Source organism: Pseudophryne corroboree, chromosome 6, assembly GCF_028390025.1.
Source record: "Pseudophryne corroboree isolate aPseCor3 chromosome 6, aPseCor3.hap2, whole genome shotgun sequence".
Lineage (NCBI taxonomy): Eukaryota > Metazoa > Chordata > Amphibia > Anura > Myobatrachidae > Pseudophryne > Pseudophryne corroboree.
This window is the reverse complement of record NC_086449.1, coordinates 524,633,861-524,659,628: the sequence shown is the minus strand read 5'-3', so window position 1 is coordinate 524,659,628 and position 25,768 is coordinate 524,633,861. Positions and strand designations below refer to the sequence as shown.

The following is a 25,768-nucleotide window of genomic DNA, read 5'->3' as shown; positions in this document are numbered from 1 at the left end:
AAAACACACATTTAAAACTACTCTATGCCAACCAGCCATGAGATATTGAGATTATGGTACTTAGCCTTTGATGCCTGGCGATGATCCAGCCATGCTTCTGAGACCTCTGTTCTGAGTGCAGCCACATCACATCTGCTCTCTGAGGCAACCAACAACACTGACCCCAACCCCCCCCAGACAGGAACTATTCTCCTGTGTCTGTTCCTAGGGGAGGGGTCTCTCTCTCTCCTTTGTATATGTTAATCAGGTTCAGCCCTGAAAATCTTAGTAAAAGGTTGGCTTGATCATCCATTGTTCTCAACAAAGTGATCTCAGCTTTTATACATATAATCATATCTATCCGCTGCAATGTCCCACAACTTCACAACCAGCATCAAACTAACCCACACATCATTCTGCTTGCTTCAATACCAAACATGATGGGCGCATCTGGTTCTGTTCAGATAATACATATTCATGACATCAATTCATCAGCCAATTCTAAATCTCCATGATGTCTGGTGCTTGACATTATTATAACCATGTACTGTATGAAACAAGCGCCGAATCCATCTCCGTACCATGTCCGAGCAAATGCGTGTGTTTCCATATATTGCTGTGCTCGCTGCGCATATTTGTAAGTATAGCGACTTAAATGTGTGTGGTTTGTATGTTCTCTCTATGTAATATTTTTGACTTTGACACACTATTTGCCTGTAACCCTTGTTTTATCTTTGCTATTGCTGAACTCTTCAGAAATAAAGCTTCCTTAGGAATTAGGCAAGCAATACAGATAACCATGAAGGATGGGGTAAGGTTTTATTTTCTTTTAATTAAAAAGCTTTTTAATAGGGTGTGTTTCTGTTTAATTCTCTTATAGCACTACAGGTTCCAGCAGGCTCTGGAAGCCAGGGCATGCAGGTATGCCTAGTTCTACAAATGTATAATGCTACAGGTATGCTGGCACTTTGTACTTATAGAAGTGTCAGCATACCCAGCCAGAATATGAATGCTAGGGTGTGCTAAGACATGTTTTTCCCAGAGGCGTAACTACAAGGGCTAGACTGGCATATATCCAGGGGCCAACAAGGTCACAGGGGCCCATCCTGAGATTAGTCACTAAATACTATAGACTAAATTTGTGATTTGGCAATTCCGTTCTGTGTACATGGTACTAACAAGTTACTATTCAGTTAAATTAGAGTTGTGGCATTTAATAAAATGATACAATGGCCCCAGGGATTGGCAGCGATGTGTGTATCACAGCCGCTGCTGCACTCATGACACAGCCGCACTCTGCTTTTCCTTCCAGAATAAGCCTGCCCCCTGACTCCTGTGTAACTAGCCAATGGGATTCTTGGGGGAACAGGGGAGCCCTACACTGTAGGTGCCCCTGCTATGGGAATACTAGCCCAAATTGTCATAGCTATGCTGTTCATCCCCGCTGATTTACTTGTAACCAGCCAGGCTATGCTTTTGCTCGTTTCACTTTGTTGGTGGTAGGACTACACTGGGCTGCTTATTTAGTAGAACATTTTATATACACATGTAAAACACCAGGTCAAGAAGCTGTGGGCGCATAAAGATATGCTGTAAGCACTACCTGAAAAACAAAGCTACATTCTCACCTTATGTGTTATTTAGTAAATGCAGCTCAATTTATATTCATATATTGGAATCTTGGGAATACATGTTTAGAGCAGTTTTTGAAAAAGAAAGCTATTATTTGTTGCAATGTTAAAATGTATATCAACATTCCATGAGAATGTATTTTTAATGACCAAATAACATTTGTGTATTTACTTTGCCTTAATAAATGTTATTCCTGCATTAATTTCTGTCCCTGCAGAAGAATAACTTGGCAGATCAGAAGCAATCAAACCTCTTTATGTCAGAATGGAAACACCTACCCAGGTAAGTACTTTATTCTAACAATTCTACCCCACTCCACTTGGGGGGTAATTCCAAGTTGATCGCAGCAGGATATTTTTTAGCAATTGGGCAAAACCATGTGCACTGCAGGGGAGGCAGATATAACATGTGCAGAGAGAGTTAGATTTTGGTGGGTTATTTTGTTTCTGTGCAGGGTAAATACTGGCTGCTTTATTTTTACACTGCAATTTAGATTGCAGATTGAACACACCCCACCCAAATCTAACTCTCTCTGCACATGTTATATCTGCCTCCCCTGCAGTGCACATGGTTTTGCCCAATTGCTAAAAAAAAATCCTGCTGCGACCAACTTGGAATTACCCCCTGGATCTGTACCTAACAAAAACATCTTTTATCAGGTCTATATTATCTAAGTTGGCAACACACCTGCACACCCATGTGATCATACCAGTAATTACCAAATCAGACAAGGACACCTCCATTATAATTATTGCTGGTTGGAAACAAAACATTTACTCACATGCCCGATAATGTTCCAGTTGGCCTTTTTGGGCCATACACACTGCTATTTAACTGATGTTGACTATGGGACTAATTCAGACCTGATCGCTGCTGTGCGTTTTCGGGTCTGAACGGATCAGGTCTGAACTGCGCATGCTCCGGCGCTGCAGTGCGTAGGCGCATGCCAGAGATGCTATGAGCATCTCAGCCCAACAATCGTCTCTGCCTGATTGACAGGCAGAGGTGTTCGCTGGGCGGGCCAGCGGCGTTGGCCCGCCATTTTGGGGGCGCGGTCCGGGCAACACAGGCATGCCCAGACCGTGCGGGCTGTGGTAGCTGCGTGACATCACATGCAGCCGCTTCTGACCAGAGAGCGACGGGTAGCTCCCTGCCAGTGCGCAGGAGCTGCGCTGGTAGGGAGCTACTCTTCAGGTACAAAAGCATCGCCGTCGTGCAATGCTTTTGTACTGTACCTGTGGGGCCGGGGGGAGAGCCAGACATGTGGGGCGGACTAGCCCTGTGCTGGGCGTCCCCCTGCATGTCAGGGTAGCTGATCGTAGCCGTGCGGCTACGATCAGGTCTGAATTAGGCCCTATGTCACAGAATGTGTGGTCAACCTTACTTCAATTACAGATTTTCAGTATATGTGTTCATGTATGTTATTGATTATTGTAGTGATATTTTTGCTAGTTAGTAAAGAAATTGTAACCACTTTCACAAGTAGAACTGTACTGCCCATTTCCATCTTTTTTTCATATCTATGTTTATATTGTCTACTTTGTATGTTTATATACTATGTATAATCTTTTTTCCCCATTGTCTGGAACTGCAGAGCACTGTGACACCTTACATATGAAAATAATAATAATAAGTAACTCAACCCTTTGTATATTATGACTAATTGAATGTATTTTTTTTTCAATGTATTGTGTGTGTTTCAGTGTATTATAGGTTCCTCTGGTTTTTATTTCTGTAGCATACTGTATGTACATATGTATATATTAATCTTAGTAGTAGTATTAGCATTTGTTTTGTAACTTCATTGTTTACAGTATGTACTGTATATATTGTTTATTTGTTACACAAAACTTGTACCTGCAATCTCTATATATGAATACACTCAGTGGCGTAACTACCATAGGTGCAGGATATGCGGCCCACCGCTCCCCTGCACCCAATCACGCTGCAATACAGTGCAGGTCACAGGCAGCTGCGAGTGTGCATTTGGCTACTGCCTGCGTGTGCTGCCTGGTGCGTGGCATGAGGGGGTGCCGTCTGCGGCTGCAGGGAACTGCATTGCCAATGGCTGCTGTGTGCGAGTGCAGCCAGGTGCGAGGGCGGGGGTGCCGGCCGCGGCTGTCTATGCTCTGTGGACAGCAAGTTTGTGCAATGCGATACGGGTTGGGGGGCGTTAGAGAAGGGATGCTGGAACCCACTACAGTATGCTAGAGGGCAGGGGGGATTGACGTACTGTGTAATGAAGGGGATGGGGGAAGGGAGGATGGGGGGGGGGCTGTTGTATGCCTTCTAGAGATCAGGTTCCAGACTGTGCACTTGAATTATACTATATATATTACTTTATACTGCACAGGACAGGACTATGATGTATTCTCTACAGTGCATTGTTGATGTTAATCTGGCACATTGTCATGCCTCGACTAGCAGTATTTACTTTATATAGATATATATATTTAACAAGGGGCCTATGCACTCTCTAATGGTTAGCAAAACCTCTGTGGTGGTTGGCCACACACCCCTGGAGACTGGCCACACCCCTAAATATGGGCTCCTACCACTGCATTCCCCTGGTGGGTCCTTCATGCCCCAGTCTGACACTATATGTTGGTAATAGTGTTTGCTACTCTTTTGTGATTATTTATCTGGAGCTACAAAGTTTAATGATTATATCTATCTGCTAATATTCTTCACCATACAGTATGTTGCCCAGACAGAGTAACCCTTAACTGAAGCACAATGTTACCATAAATGGCAACCTTCATCTAATCACAGAATTATTTGTATGTCCAGCAGGGGTTAAAGTGAGCCGGAACGGGGCGGAACTGCGTTCCGTCAGTTCCACTTGGAGACGGAACGCAGTTCCGCCTCCTCCGGCTCACCTAACCCGGCGATGTGTCCCCGTCGCTGCAGGGAGATGATGGGCGCCCGCTGAGAGTGTGTTACCAACGGGCGCCCGTGTCCCCGCACAGCGGCAGCCGGAGGCAGGAGCTCAGTACTGAGCTCCGGCTTCCGGCTCAGTCAGTGCGCGCTATGGGAGAGACGTCATGACGTCTCTCTCATAGTGCAGAGGAGCGGGCGGCGAGAGGACTGCAGCGGCCGGACACGGAGCGGGGCTTGGTAAGTATTGTGTGTGCTGTGTTTTTTTATTTTTTTTATTTGTGTAGCAGCTGGGAGGCAAACTACTGAGGGGGCATTACTACGGGGGCATTACTACTGGGGAGCAAACTACTGAGGGGCAAACTACTGGGGGCATTACTACTGGGGGGCATTTACTGGGGGGCATTACTACTGGGGGCAAACTACAAGGGGGCAAACTACAGGAGGGCATTACTACTGGGGGGCAAACTACTGAGGGGCAGTACTACTGGGGGACATTACTACAAGGGGCAAACTACAGGAGGGCATTACTACTGGGGGGGAAAGCTACTGAGGGGCATCTACTGGGGGCAAACTACTCGGGGGCATTTACTGGGGGCCATTACTACTGGGGGGCAAACTACTGAGGGGCATTACTACGGGGGGACATTACTACTGGGGGCAAACTACAGGAAGGCATTACTACTGGGGGGGCATTACTACTGGGGGGCAAACTACAGAGGGGCATCTACTGGGGGCATTACTACTGGGGCAAACTACTGGGAGACATTACTACTGGGTGCAAACTACTGGGAGGCAAACTACAGGGGGCAAACTACAGGAGGGCATTACTACTGGGGGCATAACTACAGTGGCATTACTACTGGGGGCGTAACTACAGGGGCTAAACTACTGGGGGCATTACTACTTGGAGGCATTACTACTGGGGGCTAAACTACAGGGGCTAAACAACTGGGGGCATTACTACAGGCAACATTACTACTGGGGGCATTACCATTAAGGGCATTACTACTGGGGGCACTACTAATGAGGGCATTGTAAAGGGGGCACTTCATAAGGGGCATCACTCCTGGGGTCATAAGGGGCACTGCTATTGCGAGCATTGCATAAGGGGCACCACTACTATGGGCTCTATATAAGGGGCACTACCACTGTGGGCATTATGTGTATTATGGGGTGCTACTGCTGTGGGCATTATGTGTATTATGGGGTGCTACTGCTGTGGGCATTATGTGTATTATGGGGTGCTACTACTGTGGGCATTATTACTATTGTGTAACACGCCCCTTTTTAGACCACGCCCTTTTTTGCGGCGCGCGCAATACCTTTGTTGGATGGGCACCGCGGGGACGGGAGTGAGTTCCACCACCTCTCTAGGACCACTTTAAGCACTGATGTCCAGACTTCAACATTCAAACATTCTAGAAATACTTGGATTTATCACAATGGAAGGAAGAACATGTTTGGTATACCCATATATGAGTAATGGCTCTCTCTTTCACAGACTGCTTTGTACTGTAAGTAATTGTTCATTTATAGAATAATTATATAATGAATTATTTTTTTCTATAACATTTATTTAGTTATTGATTTTCAATAATAATTATAACAATGATCATTTATTTCTAAGAACGTGTAAACATGTCTAGGAGGAGCTGTTCCACGCAGTGGACATTTTGTATGTGCATATTTCCACACTTTTCTTTTGTAGGGTAACACTCCTCCACTATCTTGGCAAATACGTTACAACATTCTGCTTGGTGTAGCAAAGGCCATACAGTATCTTCATTCAGTGGACTCATATCCAATTGATTGCGGGAATATAAACAGGTAAAAGGAAATACAATACACTACCACTATTAGCGGTCTATTTACTAAGCTTTGGCTGGAGATAAAGTACCAACCAATCGGCTCCTAACTACCATGTCACAGGCTGTGTTTGAAAAATGACAGTTAGGAGCGGATTGGCTGGTACTTTATCTCCATCCAAGGGTTAGTAAATAGACCCCTAAATGTTGTAATTTTTGATGTGTGTCTATAAGCAACTGCCGTTACTTTTATAAACTTTTAAACATGTACAAAAATGCAATAAACTAGTACCCCTGTATACACCTTTATATGTACTGCTGTAATAATTAAATAGTGCAATTTGGGGATTTAGTTGAGCTAATACAATGAATATAGAAATGTGGCTTTATTGTGCAACAGTTACTGATACAATCCAAGAAAACTTTATTTTTAAACTTTAAACAAGGTGCAGAAAGCAACACGACAAAGGTAGACAGATGGTTAGTTGCGGGACTTGAACACACGTAGAGACCCTGGTTCATCTTATAGGACACACATGTTAGGTAAAAATGCCTTTTAATCGCCAACAGAAGCTGGGGTAGACATTTCTGATTACTGGAATAACTTGTGTATGTAAGGTTGGTTGAGTGTTATAAACAGTGATCATCACCCACGGTCTCCACCATGGTGTACAATAGAAACAGTTCCCTGAGAAACCAGCACTGTTGTCTGTCACCTGTGCTCCAATCTTAGGAAGGGGGGCGGGGGGATTCAGAGGTGGATGTAAGTAAAACACTGTGTGCAAGTGTTCCATATTTTACTTCTGTACATGCATCTGAGATGTACTGTACTGCACATGTGTCCCAATGGTTACATATATGGAGATCCATGCAATTTGAAAAGGTTGCTCCTGGGGGTGACTGCAGGGGTGGCTCCATAGGTACCAGTGACCATCTTCTGTCTGACATTCTGAGCAAACATAGTTGTCTGAAGGTGCAGTTGATGTCCGATTTGTAGTGCGTCATTGTGTACACTTTGGCGGATTTATGCCATTGCCAGTGGGCATCTCAATTGGATGCCCATAAACCATGACAGTACGGGTGGTGTAATGGTTAGCATTACTGCCTCACAGCACTGAGGTCATGGGTTCAATTCCCACCATGGCTCTAAATGTGTGGAGTTTGTAAATTCTCCTCGTACTTGTGTGGGTTTACTCTGGGTTCTCCGGTTTACTCCCACACGCCAAAAATATACTGGTACGTTAATTGGCTCCCACCAAAAAAATAAAAAATACTAGTGTGTATGTGTGTGCGTGTACATATGGTAGGGAATATAGACTGTAAGCTCCACTGGCACTAGCTCTTGGGTCCCCACAACTCATTGGCCCACAGTTTGGACCCATATGGGGGCATGTAGTTGTATGAGCAATAGAAGCTTCAGGCTTCTAAGAATCTTTTTTCAAGGATTTTTGTAGTCACAATTTGCTGTAGAAACACTACTGGTCACGGCTTTCCAGATGAGTTCCAAAGGATCAAGGCCAACAGAGGGTGGCCAAATCTGAGAGGTGTAGCCACGCCACCTCTTGAAAAAAGACAAATACTATGTGCAGTGCTGCTCGCGCTGCAAAGGGTGACATTTGCCCATCATCAATGCTGTAAAGGGATCCATTTGTCCCCTCGCAGCAGCTGACCTGGGCCCCATAATCAAGCCTGGACCTGAGCAATTAGTACCCACCCCCACCTCTCAGCACCGCTGTGAAGGACTAGATTTTAGGTAGTTGTGAAGTAGAGAACGCAGTACCAAAGCAGAATCCAAAGACCAATTAAATGAGCCAGAATGTCAGGATCATTGGCAGAGTTGCAAACCAAGAAGACAAGCCAAGAGGTTGGGGTCACAGCCAGAGGAGCAAGGTTGAGATAGAGCCGCACAGGCACACACAGGACTAAACTAGGTGTGTGCGGAGGGGGCACTGCACAAAGCGCTGCTGGGTAGGGGCGCTGTTGGCAGCATTTGTCAATTACCTGTTTTAATTACTTTCACTTGCAGCTTTTTGAAACCCTTTTTGAAACCCAGCATCTCCTGACCGTCCCTGTCTCCTACCCCCACCCCTTCTGTCGCTAATACTTATACAGCAAGGGTATTAAACTCGCGGCCCCTACCGCATCCTTTTGCGCCCCCTAGCCAGGGGTCTTCATGTGGTCCGCTGGCAGGGAATAGAGCCAAAACGCTGACCAGGTCTGGAGACCTGAGTTGGGGGGGCCCCTTAAAAATGTTGCTATGGGGACCACAAAGTTTTAGTTATGCCCCTGTCTCTATATAATTATGGGGCTGATTCAGAGGTGGATGCTAATGGTACCTCTGCAGTTGTGCAGAATTAAAAGCTACATGAGTTGTATTAAGTAAAAAAAAGTAGCCCAGGATTCTGTAATGTGCTGCTGCATCTGTAGGGGCAGCACAGGATCATCTGCATGCACATAGGACATCTAGTAACCCTGAGGTTAATCTCAGAATCAGGCCCTATATGTGTAACCAACATGGAAGGGTGAGAGAAAACCTGAGATTTGGGCACTATAAGTGTGCTCAGCTGGGCAAGGGAGAGATGTAGCAAACCTTCTAAAGCATTTGTTGCCCCTAACAACCAATGAGCTTCTAGCTATCATTTATCAAATATATTCTGTAAAATGATGGCTAGAACCTGTTTGGTTGCTATAGGCATTGTATGGTGGTCACTGGGAAGCTCCTTGTATTGAATATCACTAGAATGGTAGACAGAGGCATTGTGATTTATATTTTCATTTACACCGCAAAGAAAAATGTGAGAGCAGTGGGTGTTTAGCAATGGATGAGACCCCAGTAAGAATGATCTATTTTATAATGACCTTTTACCAAATCATTGCTGATCTTTGGAATTCCCTGCTGTTGGATTAAGTAGTAGTAATCATTTAATGTGTGTACTTGTCACCCTGGTGTGCTGCCTACCAGTGCAATACCTCAGCCACTGGTGTGATCTCCACCTACTGTGACAGGATCCTTCTGCGGGTGCTGTGACTGCCTACCATGATGCATTGGCCTTGCTTACTACCATTGTGGCTAATGCTAACAAATTGCTTACCCCAAATTTGTGTTTTGCCCCGCTTATAGCGGAGTTACTCCAACCGACATGAGGCCACTTTTCATATTTTTCCAGGGCCACGTTACGTTCCCAATCCGCCCCTGTCTGGCATGGAAGAAATGTGAATGATAAATCAAAGTAAATGTACCAGGAGGGTATTGATAAGCCATTAGAAAGTTATCGGAAGATAGAAACCCTTCTTAACATGGGGCCTAATTCAGACCTGATTGGCGCTGATCAGGTCTGAACTGCACTTGCGCGCCGGCGCATGTCAGACAGCCGACGGCCGTCTCAGCCCTGCGATCGCCTCTGCCTGATTGACAGGCAGAGGCGTTCGCTGCACGGGAGGAGGCGGTCCGGCAGCATTTGGCAGCTGTGTTAGCGGCGTGGTCCGGGCAATGCATGCATGCCGGACCTTGCGGGGGACGGGCCACGGCGGCTGCACGTGACCCTCACAGCGACGAGTAGCTCCCTGCCAGCGCGCAGGAGCTGCGCAGGTAGGGACCTACTCTTCAAGTACAAAAGCATCGCCACTGTGTGATGCTTTTGTACTTGTGCTGGGGGTCGGGCCTGACATGCGGGGCGGACTAGCCCTGTGCTGGGCGTCACCCCGCCTGTCTGTGTGACTGATCGTAGATGTGCTAAATTTAGCACATCTACGATCAGGTCTGAATTAGGCCCATTATCTTATACTATGAATTTCTTACCCTGTTTCCAAGACAAAGACATTGGGGGTCATTCCGAGTTGATCATAGCTGTGCTAAATTTAGCACAGCTACGATCGTAAACTCAGACATGCGGGGGGACGCCCAGCACAGGGCTAGTCCGCCCCTCATATCAGTGCCGCCCCCCCCCCCCCCACGCACAAATACAAAAGCATCACACAGAGGCCTTTATATCTGTGGAGTAACTCCCGGCCAGCGCAGCTCCTGCAGCTGGCTCGGAGTTGGTTGTCGCACCCGCTGGCCGCAGCGGCTGCATGAGACGTCACGCAGCCGCCGCGGCCCACTCCCCCAATGGTTCGGCCACGCCTGCATTGTCCGAAACGCTCCCCCCTAAATGGCGGCTTAATGCCGCCGTTCAGCCCCCTCCCGCCCAGCGACCGCCTCTGTCTCAGAGGCGATTTCTAGGTAACGAAAGCTACCATGCGCTGGCACACTGTGGCGCCGGCGCATGCGCAGTTCCGACCCGATCGCTGCGCTGCAACAAACTGCAGCGAGCGATCGGGTTGGAATGACCCCCATTGTCACTATTAATTTAACCTGTTAATTAAGTGAAAGGGAGACATGATATTTTCCTGGAGATGTATCACCCGTGGAGAGAGGTAAAGTTAAGTATTTACCCAAAGCAAATGATGCTTCTAACTAGGTATCATTTCATGTACTGTGCTAGATAAGTGACAGAAGATGATTGGTTGATTTGGACATCTCTACTTTATCTCTCTCCAGGCTTGATACATATCCCCAAGAGTGCTGTATATAAAATATATGTCTGGCTGCTATACAGCAGGTTAGAAGCACCAGCAGGACAGAAGAGTAACAGTGATATCAGTAATAATTTGCGGACCCTGTGAAATTAGCATGCAATAAAGAATGGAGACTCAAATGAATACATTAAACAATTTTTAGTTTATGTTACAATATATATACATTTTATTATGTGGAATATTTAACAAATAATATTTGTGAGACATCTCCAAAAACAGTCAGTTTTGGGGGCTGCCCACAAATATTAAACAGCCCCTGAATGTATGTATTGGGGACTGCAATGGATATTGGAGATATCTTTTGCTTTCCTCCTATTTTGATCACAAAAGGAGCCACCAAAAGTTTCTACGGTAGTTAGTGAACTGCGAAACTCGCCAAGCTCCAGAAGGCAAAGCATTTCTGAGCTTGGCCCGGCAGCTAAGGCCATTTCTAAATGGCGTTTGTAGCCTGTGGGCTACATTATGCAATTCTTCCCAGGAGAAGGATCCTTGGGATCCCACTGCATTATGGTCTGCTCTCGCATACGCAGTCTGACGAATGCACATATGAAGTAGCGCAGCCGGGGTCTAAACCCAAAAGTTAAGTGACCTCATTAGCGATTATTTTACTTATTATACATTGCAGGAACGGGCATGAGATTGATAATGGCATAAAAGCTACACCTCTGGACTCATGAAGAGTCATCCTTCAGCACTCAGGAGAGGAAAAACCCCCTTGGGGGGGAACCCTCTGGGGAACCATGGCCTCAGGATCGCCCTTCCCTCTGGGCATTAATAGGTGTACTAATAGGGGGATCAGTATAATATCCCGGTGCATGGGATCCCGGTAATCATAATACTAGCGCCAGGATCCAGGTGCAGAAAAGACTGACAGGGGTGAGTAAGGGGTGTTTTACCCTCTCCCCACCCCCTTAACCCTCCCTGTCTGCAGCCTAACACTAACCTCCCCCCTTTGTGCCTAACTGTAACCCTCCTGCACAGGTGCCTAATCCTAACATCCGTCCCCGCTGCCTAAACCTAACCCTCTATCCCCTGCAGCCTAACCACCCCTGGGGTGCCTTTCACTAACCTACCCTACCTGCAGCCTAGCCCTAACCCGTACCCACCCTCAATCTAAGTCTAACAACCCCCCATCCCCGGGAGCTATAGGTAATGGGAGGGGTACAATACTTACCTATACTTGCACATACTTGCCAAAGGTCAACTGCTGTGTAGACTAAGAGGAAAAGATGAAAAAACATTGTTAGTGGATGAAGTAGCAGAGACAAACTGCAAACAGTGGGGTGGTTGTGTAGAGAGAAAAATATCTCTATGTAAATATATTACTCTAACTATTAAGGACTTATTTCTTATAGTAATAAGTGGGTACCTTCAGAAAATAAATTTGTCCAGTAAATAATAAAAGCTATAAATTGCTAACATTTAGGGGTCAATCCAATTACATACGAGTTGCCATTGCTGCAACGTTTCAACACTGGCAACGACATCCAAATTCGCACCCTTTGTGGCCAGATAGGGCGGTGGGTACTTTTGAGTGAGTTTGGGCTGCCGGAAAGTCCGGCTGCTGTAAGACAAACTCGCACCCTTTGTGGCCAGAGAGGGCTGCGGGCACTTTTGAGTGCGTTTGTGCTGCCGGAAACTGCGGCTGTTGTAAGACAAACTCGCACCTAATTAAATTGACCCCTTAGTTGTTAAATGCGATAAAATAGTAAAATATAATGGTGTAATTGTGGGCCTGATTCAGTTGTGGTTGTTAAAGCGATCGTTGCTGCAATCTTTTACCGTTCGCAATTGCATCGCATTCCACCCTGAGTGAGTCTGAGCAGTCGTAGGCTGAGCAAGTCTCCTAGACACAGAGGGCTCTCCAGCAGAAACACAGGTCGCGATGGGTAATTTATGCACGCGCACGGAAAGGTGTTTGAACAGAACCGACACACCTTTGTACAGTTAGCCACCCCCGTTACCACCCCAAATGCCGACTTCCTGTCAATCACTTTGTGATAGGATCCTCTATGTGAGCTTGATCGCATCTTTTGCGCAGTGCAGCTTATACGCATGCGCGGTGAAAAAGCATTGAGCCACTTGCGTGCAACAGAAACTTTGAATCTGCATCTGAATCAGGTCCCCTGTGTGGTAAGGAAAAGGACTGTAGGAAAAAGGGCTATGTCACCTTTATTATATGCAAAAATAGGGAAACTTGTTACAGCTCTATTTTACATAAATTCTACCATATTGTTCCATTTCATCGTTTGGTTACTCTATGGGGGAGATGTATTCAGCCCTGCAGAGTGATAAAGTGCCAGCCAATCAGCTCCTAACTGCCATGTTGCAGGCTTTGTTTTAAAAATGACAGATAGTAACTGATTGGTTGTTAGTTATTCTTTCTCCACTTTACCACTCTTCCAGGCTTAGTATATCTGACCCCAGTTCTTTGATAAAAGGTCAGCCATTTCACTATCTCCAGAGGAGCGGCTTATCCAGTTTTGACATTAGTGGAACAGAACAGGGAAAAATAGTCTCCCCACTACTACTGTGCGCATCATGTGTATAATGTGCATTACTACTGTTGACATTATGCATATAAGGGGCACTACTGTGGACATAACGTGCATAAGCAGCACTACTACTGGGGGCATTATTTGTAAGGGGCATTGCTACCGTGGGCATTATGTGGGCACTACTGTATAGCGTAACATGACTAGGGGGCCCTACTGTGTGACGTAATGTGAAAAAGGGGCACTACGTGTGGCGTACTATAAATCAGGGGCATTACGTGTGGTGTAATGTGAATAAGATTGTGCTATTGTGCTGCATATTTTTAATTGGGAGTACCATTGTGTGGCCTTGCACCTTCTTTGTGAGACCACACCCCTTTTTTCAGACGGCTCGCTGTCAATTTACAAAGTATGGGAGGGCTCAAATTTATAGTTTGCAGGGGGGCGCCGAATACCCTAGCACCGCCTCCACACCATCTGTATGTCCTATACTGAGCTGCCCCCTTCTGCATGTTTTGTATTGTTCAGTCTTCCCCACCATAGTCTGTTTTGAACTATGCTCTCAATACTCCCCACCACAAACACAATTAGTATCTTAACTTACTTCCTGCATGTTATCCTCCAGTCTTTGCAGCCTCTGCGACCCCTCCCGTCGTCTTCAACTGACACTTTGCAGATCTCTTTGCCGGTCACCCGACACTCTGCAAATCTGTTTGCCAGAACTTTGCCAGATGATGATCTAAACAACCATAATTACTTGGTCAGACATACTGGGGGAGATTCAAATATTTGAAAAGTCGGTTGGGTGTCTGTTTTTTCCTGTCTATTAGATAGGAAAAAACAGGCTCCCAACTGACTTTCTCATACGTCCTAGAGGATGCTGGGGTCACATCAAGAACCATGGGGTATAGACGGGATCCGCAGGAGACATGGGCACTTTAAGACTTTCAAAGGGGGTGTGAACTGGCTCCTCCCTTTATGCCCCTCCTCCAGACTCCAGTTTAGAATCTGTGCCCAGGCAGACTGGATGCACTCTGAGGAGCTCTACTGAGTTTCTCTGAAAAGACTTTATGTTAGGTTTTTTTTTTCAGGGAGTACTGCTGGCAACAGGCTCCCTGCTTCGTGGGACTTAGGGGAGAGAAGTCAGACCTACTTCTGTGAGTTTCAAGGCCCTGCTTCTTTGGCTACAGGACACCATTAGCTCCTGAGGGTTTGGTCACTAGGTACGCCTAGGGGCTCATTCCCAGAGCCCGCCGTCACCCCCCCTTGCAGAGCCAGAAGTCAGAAGACAGGTGAGTAGAAGAAGAAAAGAAGACTTCAGTGACGGCTTTGAGGTACCGCACAGCGATCGCACGCTGCGCGCCATGCTCCCACTACACAGCGGCACTACAGGGTGCAGGGCGCGGGGGGTGGGGGCGCGCTGGGCAGCATATCTAGCCTCTATAACTAACTGGCAAGAGCAGACATAGTGCCAGGGCACTGTCCGGACCCCCCGCCAGTATAAAAATGTATTTAAAAAGAGCGGGTCTGAAGCGCGCCATTACGGGGGCGGAGCTTAGCCCTCGCAGCACACAGCCCGGCGCCATTTTCTCTACACAAGGCTGCAGAGACGCTGGTCCTTCCTCACACTGCTGCGTAAGTATCAGGGTGAAAAACGGGGGAGGGGGGGGCTCAGTTATTTTGGTGCATTATATGTAAATTATAAAAGCGCTGCAGGTCTGGGGCATTTTTCTGTGGTGTTTCAGACCGGGATTGGGCGGTGGGGTGTGAGCTGGCAATAACTCCCTCTGTGTCTCTCTGACAAGCTTTACTGTGGGTCTGTCCCCTATAGGCCCAGTGTGTCTGCGTGTGTTGGGTGCACGTGTGTCGGCATGTCTGAGGCGGAGGGCTCTTCCCAGGATGAGACTATGTTAGGGACACAAACGGCTGTGGGAGTGACCCTGTCGGCACCGTTGACACCTGATTGGGTGAATTTTTGAGTGCTTTGAATGCTAATGTGGCTCTGATAAATAACAGATTGGATAAATCTGAGTCTCAGAACCAGGCATGGAAGAAATCCTTAGAGTATGCGTTGTTTCAAGCCCAGACCCCCTCAGGGTCACAAAAACGTTAATTTGCCCAGCTGGCAGACACGGATACCGACACGGACACTGCCTCAAGTGTCGACTATAGTGATGCCAGATTAGATCCAAAACTGGCAAAGAGCATTCAGTACATGATTGTGGCAATAAAAATAAGATTTTAAACCTACCGGTAAATCTTTTTTTCTCCTAGTCCGTAGAGGATGCTGGGGACTCTGTAAGGACCATGGGGTATAGACGGGCTCCGCAGGAGACATGGGCACTCTAAAGACTTTAGAATAGGTGTGCACTGGCTCCTCCCTCTATGCCCCTCCTCCAGACCTCAGTTATGAGAACTGTGCCCAGAGGAGACGGACAGTACGAGGAAAGGAATTTTGTTAACCCAAGGGCAAGATACATACCAGCCCACACCATCCACACCGTACAACTTGGAACATACGAACCAGTTAACAGTATGAAACAAAACAGCATCAGCCAGAGACTGATCAAAACTGTAACATAACCCTTATGTAAGCAATACTATATAGAAGTCTTGCAGAACTTCGTCCGCATTGGGACGGGCGCCCAGCATCCTCTACGGACTAGGAGAAAAAGATCTACCGGTAGGTTTAAAATCTTATTTTCTCTTACGTCCTAGAGAATGCTGGGGACTCCGTAAGGACCATGGGGATTATACCAAAGCTCCAGACCGGGCGGGAGAGTGCGGATGACTCTTGAGCAAACATGAGTTCCTCCTCAGCCAAGGTATCAAACTTGTAGAATTTAGCAAAAGTGTTTGACCCCGACCAAGTCGCCGCTCGGCAAAGCTGCAATGCCGAGACGCCTCGGGCAGCCGCCCAAGAAGAGCCCACCTTCCTAGTGGAATGGGCCTTTACCGAATTTGGTAACGGCAATCCAGCCGTAGAATGAGCCTGCTGAATCGTATTACAAATCCAGCGAGCAATAGTCTGTTTAGAAGCAGGAGCGCCAACCTTGTTGGCTGCATACAGGACAAACAGTGCCTCTGTTCTCCTAACCCGAGCCGTCCTGGCTACATAAATTTTTAAGGCCCTGACTACATCAAGGGACTTGGAATCCTCCAAGTCACCCGTAGCCACAGGCACCACAATAGGTTGGTTCATGTGAAAAGATGAAACCACCTTAGGCAGAAATTGAGGTCGAGTCCTCAATCTGCTCTATCCACATGGAAAATCAGATAGGGGCTCTTGTGAGATAAAACCGCCAATTCGGACACCCGCCTTGCAGATGCCAAGGCCAATAACATGACCACCTTCCAAGTGAGAAATTTTAATTCAACTGTTTGAAGAGGCTCAAACCAGTGAGATTTTAGGAACTGTAACACCACGTTAAGGTCCCATGGTGCCACTGGGGGCACAAAAGGAGGCTGGATATGCAGCACTCCCTTTACAAAAGTCTGGACTTCTGGGAGAGAAGCCAATTCCTTCTGAAAGAAAATTGATAGGGCCGAAATATGTACCTTAATGGAGCCTAACTTTAGGCCCATATCCACTCCTGTTTGTAGAAAGTGGAGAAAACGGCCCAGATGGAAATCCTCAGTAGGAGCATTCTTGGCTTCACACCAAGATACATACTTCCTCCAGATGCGGTAAAAATGTTTCGCCGTCACCTCCTTCCTAGCCTTAATCAGAGTAGGGATGACTTCCTCCGGAATACCCTTCCCCGCTAGGATTTGGTGTTCAACTGCCATGCCGTCAAACGTAACCGCGTTAAGTCTTGGCACACGCAGGGCCCCTGCTGCAACAGGTCTTCCCTGAGAGGAAGAGGCCACGGATCTTCTGTGAGCATTTCCTGAAGATCTGAATACCAGGCCCTTCGAGGCCAATCTGGAACAATGAGCATTGTCTGCACTCTTTGTCGTCTTATGATTCTCAGTATTTTTAAGATAAGCGGAAGAGGAGGGAACACATAGATCGACTGAAACACCCCCGGTGCCACCAGGGCGTCCACCGCTACTGCCTGAGGGTCCCTTGACCTGGCACAATACCTCCGAAGCTTCTTGTTGAGGCGTGACGCCATCATGTCTATTTGTGGGAGTCCCCACTGACTTGTTATCTCTGCAAAAACTTCCTGATGAAGTCCCCACTCTCCTGGATGGAGATCGTGCCTGCTGAGGAAGTCTACTTCCCAGTTGTCCACTCCCGGAATGAAGACCGCTGACAGAGCGCTTACGTGATTTTCCGCCCAGCGAAGAATCCTGGTTGCTTCCGCCATTGTCACTCTGCTCCTTGTCCCGCCTTGGCGGTTTACATGAGCCACAGCTGTGATGTTGTCCGATTGAATCAGAACGGGTAGGTCGCGAAGAATATTCTCCGCTTGTTGTAGGCCGTTGTATATGGCCCTCAATTCCAGTACGTTAATGTGTAGACAAGCCTCCTGGCTTGACCATAGTCCCTGAAAATTTCTTCCTTGTGTGACTGTTCCCCATACTCGGAGGCTCGCGTCCGTGGTCACCAGAACCCAGTCTTGAATGCCGAACCTGCGACCCTCGAGAAGGTGAGCACTCTGCAGCCACCACAGGAGAGACACCCTGGCCCTGGGGGACAGGCTTATTTTCCGATGTATTTGTAGGTGGGACCCCGACCACTTGTCCAGAAGATCCCACTGAAACGTACTCGCATGGAATCTGCCGAAGGGGATGGCCTCGTAAGTCGCCACCATTTTTTCCAGTACTCGAGTGCATTGATGGACTGACACTCTTTTCGGTTTTAACAGGTCTCTGACCATGTTCTGGAGTTCCTGGGCTTTTTCCATTGGGAGAAAAACCCTCTTTAGTTCCGTGTCCAGAATCATGCCTAAGAAAGATAGCCGAGTCGTTGGAATCAACTGTGACTTTGGTAGATTTAGAATCCAGCCATGCTGCTGCAGCACTCTCAGGGAGAGCGACACGCTTTTCTGCAATTGATCTCTCGATCTCGCTTTTATCAGGAGATCGTCCAAGTACGGGATAATTGTGACTCCTTGTCTGCGCAGGAGCACCATCATTTCCGCCATTACCTTGGTAAAAATCCTCGGGGCCGTGGAAAGCCCAAACGGCAACGTCTGAAACTGGTAATGGCAGTCCTGTACAGCGAATCTCAGGTACGCCTGATGAGGGGGATATATAGGGACATGAAGGTATGCATCCTTTATGTCTAGTGACACCATAAAATCCCCCCCTTCCAGGCTGGAGATAACTGCCCGGAGCGATTCCATCTTGAATTTTAACTTTTTCAAGTATAGGTTTTGGGATTTTAAATTTAGAATGGGTCTGACCGAGCCATCCGGTTTCGGGACCACAAATAGGGTTGAATAGTACCCCTTCCCCTGTTGAACTAGGGGAACCTCGACAACCACTTGTTGTTGACACAGTTTTTGAATTGCAGCTAAAACTATCTCCCTTTCTGGGGAAGAAGCTGGTAAAGCCGATTTTAAAAACCGTCGAGGAGGCACGTCTTCGAATTCCAGCTTGTAGCCTTGGGATACAATTTCCATTGCCCAAGGATCCACGTCTGACTAAACCCAGACGTGGCTGAAGAGTTGAAGACGTGCCCCCACCGGTGCGGACTCCCTCAGTGGAGCCCCAGCGTCATGCGGTGGATTTAGTAGAAGCCGGGGAGGACTTTACTCCTGGGAACTAGCCGTAGCACGCATTCTTTTCCCTCAACCCTTACCTCTGGCGAGGAAGGAAGAGCCCCGACCTCTTCTAGACTTATGCGACCGAAAGGACTGCATCTGATATTGTGGTGTTTTCTTTTGCTGTGGGGGAACATAAGGTAAAAAAGTAGATTTACCCGCGGTAGCTGTAGAAACCAGGTCCGCGAGACCTTCCCCAAATAAAACCTCACTCTTGTAAGGCAAAACTTCCATATGCCTCTTTGAGTCGGCATCACCCGTCCATTGGCGGGTCCACAGGGTTCGCCTAGCAGAAATCGCCATGGCGTTGGCTCTCGAACCTAGCAGCCCCACGTCTCTCTGAGCGTCTCTCATATATAAGACTGCATCTTTAATGTGACCTAAGGTCAATAAAATGGTATCCCTATCTAGGGTATCAATTTCAGCTGACAAGGTATCTGCCCAAGCTGCCACAGCGCTACAAACCCAAGCCGACGCTATTGCCGGTCTGAGCAAAGCACCTGTATGTGTATAAATTGATTTTAAGGTAGTCTCCTGTCTGCGATCAGCAGGATCCTTGAGGGCTGCCGTGTCCACCTTTTTGGACAAGCGCGTTAAAGCCTTGTCCACCTTGGGTGAGGATTCCCACCGTAACCTGTCCTGTGCCGGGAAAGGATACGCCATAAGAATTCTCTTGGGAATCTGCAGTTTCTTGTCTGGAGTTTCCCAAGCTTTTTCAAATAACTCATTCAGCTCATGAGATGGGGGAAAGGTTACCTCAGGTTTCTTTTCCTTAAACATGCATACCCTCGTGTCAGGGACAGAGGTGTCATCTGTGATATGCAAAACATCTTTTATTGCAATAATCATATCATGAATACTTTTGGCCACCCTTGGGTGTAACCTTGCATCATCGTAGTCGACACTGGAGTCAGAATCCGTGTCGGTATCAGTGTCTGCTACTTGGGACAGTGGACGTTTCTGAGACCCTGAAGGGCCCTGTGACACAGCCAAAGCCATGGATTGACTCCCTGTTTTATTCCTGGACTCTGCTTTGTCCAATCTCTTATGTAATAAAGACACATTTGCATTTAAAACATTCCACATATCCAACCAATCAGGTGTCGGCGTTGCCGACGGAGACACCACAATCATCTGCTCCACCTCCTCCTTAGATGAGCCTTCCGCTTCAGACATGCCGACACACACGTACCGACACCCCCACACACTCAGGAATATATCTATATGGAGACAGTCCCCCAATAAGGCCCTTTGGAGAGACAGAGAGAGAGTATGCCAGCACACACCCAGTGCCACCGGACACTGGAATAAAATCCCAGTTAGTACAGCGCTTTTATATAAATATATCTAATTACACTCACTGCGCCAATTAAATGTGCCCCCCTCCTTTTTTGCCCTCTGTAACCGTGTTCAGCAGGGGAGAGTCCGGGGAGCCAGCTTCTCTGCAGTGTGCTGTGGAGAAAATGGCGCTAGTTAGTGCTGGAGGATCAAGCTCCGCTCCCTCAGCGGCGGGCTTCGGTCCCGCTCAAATTATTTATACTGGCGGGGGTTTTATTAATATACCACCTCCGCAGTATCTAATCAATATGCCAGTGTCCCTTGAGGTTAATATTGCTGCCCAGGGCGCCCCCCCTGCGCCCTGCACCCTTACAGTGCCCGCTGTGTGTGTATGTGTGGGAGCAATGGCGTGCAGCGTTACCGCTGCGCGTTACCTCAGTGAAGATCTGAAGTCTTCTGCCGCCTTTGACGTCTTCTTTCTTCTTAATATTCACCTGGGTTCTGTCTTCCGGCTCTGTGAGGAGGACGGCGGAGCGGCTCCGGGACGAACGGCGAGGGTGAGACCTGCGTTCCGACCCTCTGGAGCTAATGGTGTCCAGTAGCCTAAGAAGCAGAGCCTATCATTTAAGTAAGTCTGCTTCTCTCCCCTCAGTCCCACGATGCAGGGAGCCTGTTGCCAGCAGTGCTCCCTGAAAACAAAAAACCTAACAAAAGTAATTTTCAGAGAAAACTCAGGAGAGCTCCCCTGCAGTGCACCCAGTCTCCTCTGGGCACAGGATCTAACTGAGGTCTGGAGGAGGGGCATAGAAGGAGGAGCCAGTGCACACCCATTCTAAAGTCTTTAGAGTGCCCATGTCTCCTGCGGAGCCCGTCTATACCCATGGTCCTTACGGAGTCCCCAGCATCCTCTAGGACGTAAGAGAAAGATGTATTACATATCACTGAGGACCCTACTGTTCTCAATACTAGGGCCTGTATGTATAAAGGAAAGAAACCTGAGGTAACATTTCCTTCCTCTCATGAACTGAATACACTTTGTGAAAAGGTTTGGGAAAATCCTGACAAAAAGTTTCAGATTCCCAAAAGGATTCCAGTGGCGTATCCGTTTCCCTCTGGGGATAGGGAAAAATGGGAGTCACCCCCCATTGTGGACAAAGCTCTATCACGGCTGTCCAAAAAGGTGGCTCTTCCGTCCCCTGACACGGCAGCCGTAAAGGATCCTGCGGATCGTAGGCAGGAAAATACATTGAAATCCATTTATGTCACCACGGGTACGCTACTCAGACCAGCCATTGCATCTGCGTGGGTGAGTAGTGCTATCGAAAAATGGGCAGATAACTTGTCATCTGAAATAGATACCCTGGATAGGGATAGCATTCTTTTGACACTGGGTTATATCAGGGACGCTGCAGTCTACCTAAAGGAAGCTGCGAGGGATATTGGCCTCTTGGGATCACGGGCCAATGCCATGGCAGTCTCAGCTAGGAGAGCATTGTGGATTCATCAATGGAATGCTGATGCTGACTCTAAGAAGGCTATGGAGTCTCTACCATATAAAGGTGGTGTATTGTTTGGTGATGGCCTCGCTGATTTGGTGTCTACGGCTACCGCGGGTAAGTCATAATTTTTACCTTATGTGCCTGCACCACAAAAGAGAGCACACCACTATCAGATGCAGTCCTTTTGGCCCAATAAATACAGAAAGGGGCGAGGGTCTTCCTTCCTTGCTACTAGAGGAAAGGGAAAAGGTAAACGATCACCGGTAGTGGCCGGTTCCCAGGAGCAGAAGTCCTCCCCGGCTTCTGCCAAGTCCACCGCATGACGCTGGGGCTCCTCTGCGGGAGTCCGCACCGGTGGGGGCACGTCTCAAGCTTTTCAGTCAGTTCTGGGCTCGTTCGGCCCTGGACCCATGGGTTTTAGAAATAGTGTCCCAGGGGTACAAACTGGAGTTTCAGGACGTTCCCCCTCACCATTTTTTCAAATCGGCTTTACCAGCTTCTCTTCCGGACAGGGAGGTAGTATGCGCCGCAATACAAAAATTGTGTCACAATCAAGTCATTGTCAGGGTTCCCCCGTCGCAACAGGGAGAAGGCTTTTATTCGAGCCTGTTCGTGGTCCCGAAGCCAGACGGCTCAGTCAGACCAATCCTGAACCTCAAATCCCTCAATTTCTACCTGAAAAAAATCAAATTCAAGATGGAATCTCTCCGGGCAGTGATCTCCAGTCTGGAGGAGGGGGAGTTTATGGTGTCGGTAGACATAAAGGATGCCTACTTACATGTTCCCATTTATCCTCCACATCAGGCTTACCTGAGGTTTGCAGTTCAGGATTGTCATTACCAATTTCAGACATTGCCGTTTGGTCTGTCCACGGCTCCGAGGGTTTTCACCAAAGTAATGGCCGAAATGATGGTTCTCCTGCGCAAGCAAGGAGTCACAATTGTCCCGTACTTGGACGATCTCCTGATAAAGGCGAGATCCAGGGAGAAATTACTGCAGAACATTACGCTCTCCCTGACAATTCTGCAGCAACATGGTTGGCTCCTAAACTTGCCAAAATCACAGTTGGTTCTGACGAGACAGCTGTCGGTTTTGGGAATGATTCTGGACACAGAATTACAGAGAGTTTTTCTTCCAGTGGAAAAGGTTATGGAAATTCAGAACCTGGTCAAACAAATTCTTAAACCAGCAAGAGTATTGATCCATCAATGCACTCGGTTGCTGGGGAAGATGGTGGCGACCTACAAGGCCATTCAGTTTGGCAGATTCCATGCCAGAGTGTTTCAGTGGGACCTGTTGGACAAGTGGTCCGGGTCCCATCTGCACATGCACCGAAGGATAACCCTGTCTTCCAAGACCAGAATCTCACTTCTGTGGTGGCTGCACAGCTCTCACCTCCTAGAGGGACGCAGGTTCGGGATCCAGGACTGGATCTTAGTGACCACAGATGCGAGTCTCCGAGGCTGGGGAGCAGTCACACAGGGGGAAAGCTTCCAGGGAAGATGGTCAAGCCAGGAAATGTGTCTACACATAAACGTTCTGGAGTTAAGGGCCATTCACAACGGCCTTCTGCAAGCGGAGCATCTTCTTCGCAATCGGCCCGTCTTGATTCAGTCGGACAACATAACAGCAGTAGCGTACATAAACCGCCAGGGCGGAACAAAGAGCAGAGTGGCAATGGCAGAGGCCACAAAGGTTCTCTGTTGGGCGGAAAGGCATACAAGCGCTCTGTCAGCGATTTTCATTCCAGGAGTGGACAACTGGGAAGCAGACTTCCTCAGCAGACACGATCTCCATCCAGGAGAGTGGGGTCTTCATCAAGAGGTCTTTGCAGAAGTGACAAGTCTTTGGGGAATTCCTCAAATAGACATGATGGCGTCTCGCCTCAACAAGAAACTTCAGAGATATTGTTCCAGGTCGAGAGACCCTCAAGCAATAGCAGTGGACGCGCTAGTGACACCATGGGTGTAGTCAGTGTACGTGTTTCCTCCACTTCCACTCGTTCCAAAAGTAATAAAGATCATAAGAAGAACAAAGGTTCAAGCGATCCTCATTGTTCCAAACTGGCCAAGGAGGGCTTGGTATCCAGATCTTCAGGAATTACTCATAGGAGATCCCTGGCCTCTTCCTCTGAGGGAGGATCTGTTACAGCAGGGGCCATGTGTGTTCCAAGACTTACCGCGACTTCGTTTGACGGCTTGGTGGTTGAACGCCGGATCCTAGCCCGGAAGGGTATTCCTGAGGAAGTCATCCCTACTCTTATTCAGGCCAGGAAAGGAGTAACGTCTAAACATTACCACCGTATTTGGAGAAAATACGTGTCTTGGTGTGAATCCAAGAAGGCTCCTACAGAAGAATTTCAGTTAGGACGTTTTCTCCATTTTCTACAAGCCGGTGTGGATGCAGGCCTGAAGTTGGGCTCAATTAAAGTACAAATTTCAGCCTTATCAGTTTTCTTCCAAAAACAATTGGCCTCCCTTCCAGAAGTTCAGACTTTCGTGAAAGGCGTGTTGTACATCCAGCCTCCCTTTGTGCCCCCTGTGGCACCGTGGGATCTTAACGTGGTGTTGCAATTCCTTCAATCTCATTGGTTTGAACCTTTACAGAAGGTAGAGTTGAAATTCCTCACTTGGAAAGTGTTCATGCTGTTGGCCTTGGCATCCGCAAGGCGGGTGTCTGAATTAGCGGCCTTGTCTCACAAGAGCCCTTATTTGATCTTCCATGAAGATAGGGCAGAGTTGAGGACTCGTCAGCAGTTTCTGCCGAAAGTGATTTTGTCGTTCCACTTGAACCAACTTATTGTGGTGCCAGTGGCTACTGACGCCTTGCTGGAATCGAAGTTTCTCGACGTAGTCAGAGCTTTGAAAATTTATGTCGCCAGAACAGCTCAGTTTAGGAAAACGGAGGCTCTGTTTGTCCTGTATGCTCACAACAAAATTGAGGCTCCTGCTTCCAAGCAGACTATTGCGCGCATGCTCATTCTACGGCTGGATTGCCGTTACCGAAATCGGTGAAGGCCCATTCTACCAGAAAGGTGGGCTCGTCCTGGGCGGCTGCCCGGGAGGGGGTCTCGGCATCACAACTTTGCCGAGTGGCTACTTGGTCGGGTACAAACACCTTTGCGAAGTTCTACAAGTTTGATACTCTGGCTGATGAGGACCTCATGTTTGGTCAATCGGTGCTGCAGAGTCATCCGCACTCTCCCGCCCGTTCTAGAGCTTTGGAATAACCCCATGGTTCTTGATGTGACCCCAGCATCCTCTAGGACGTATGAGAAAATAGGATTTTAATACCTACCGGTAAATCCTTTTCTCTTAGTCCGTAGAGGATACTGGGTGCCCGTCCCAGTGCGTACTGTATCTGCAGTTTTTTGTTACGTTTCAATACATGTTGATAATGTCGATATTATCTTAGACCGAAAAGCTATACCTCTAGATACACTATTACCGTGGAGCCGCTATGGCCGCTAGACTGAATGCACGTGCTACGCACTATGTACGCTATTTGCGTACAGAGTCCCGCACGTGGTACGTACTTGGCGTACACACGCCGCGCTGAGTGTACGGAGTACACACAGCGTGCGCACACACAATTGATAACCTTTAAACCTTATTAATGATATAATGCAATGATATGATTACACTTTAGACCCTTAGCAGCAAAGTACTGCAACGATGTTATATCTTTTAAACCTTAAGTAGCGCTGACGGTATAAAGTACCCGCAGTGCGTACACCTTATCAATACCTATACACCTTATACAGATAAATATACTTTAAAGCACTTGCAGGAAAGTGAAGACACAACACCGATTTGTAGTTGAAACCACAGGGTTCAATGGGCCCCCGTGGATTATTCCAAAAGGTAAAACAATACAAATCATATACTACAGGCTAACAAGATAAATCT

General features: G+C 47.6%; 1 protein-coding gene across 1 annotated transcript in view; it reads left to right on the top strand.

Annotated features, from left to right (window-relative positions):
- IRAK3 (interleukin 1 receptor associated kinase 3) overlaps positions 1 to 25,768 on the top strand; it is an 86,218-nt gene that overhangs the window by 23,010 nt on the left and 37,440 nt on the right. The window contains exons 3-5 of the mRNA XM_063927540.1: positions 1,829 to 1,893; positions 5,891 to 6,005; positions 6,200 to 6,318. Of these exons, the coding sequence (XP_063783610.1) occupies positions 1,829 to 1,893; positions 5,891 to 6,005; positions 6,200 to 6,318 (299 nt within the window). The remainder of the gene's footprint in view (positions 1 to 1,828; positions 1,894 to 5,890; positions 6,006 to 6,199; positions 6,319 to 25,768) is intronic.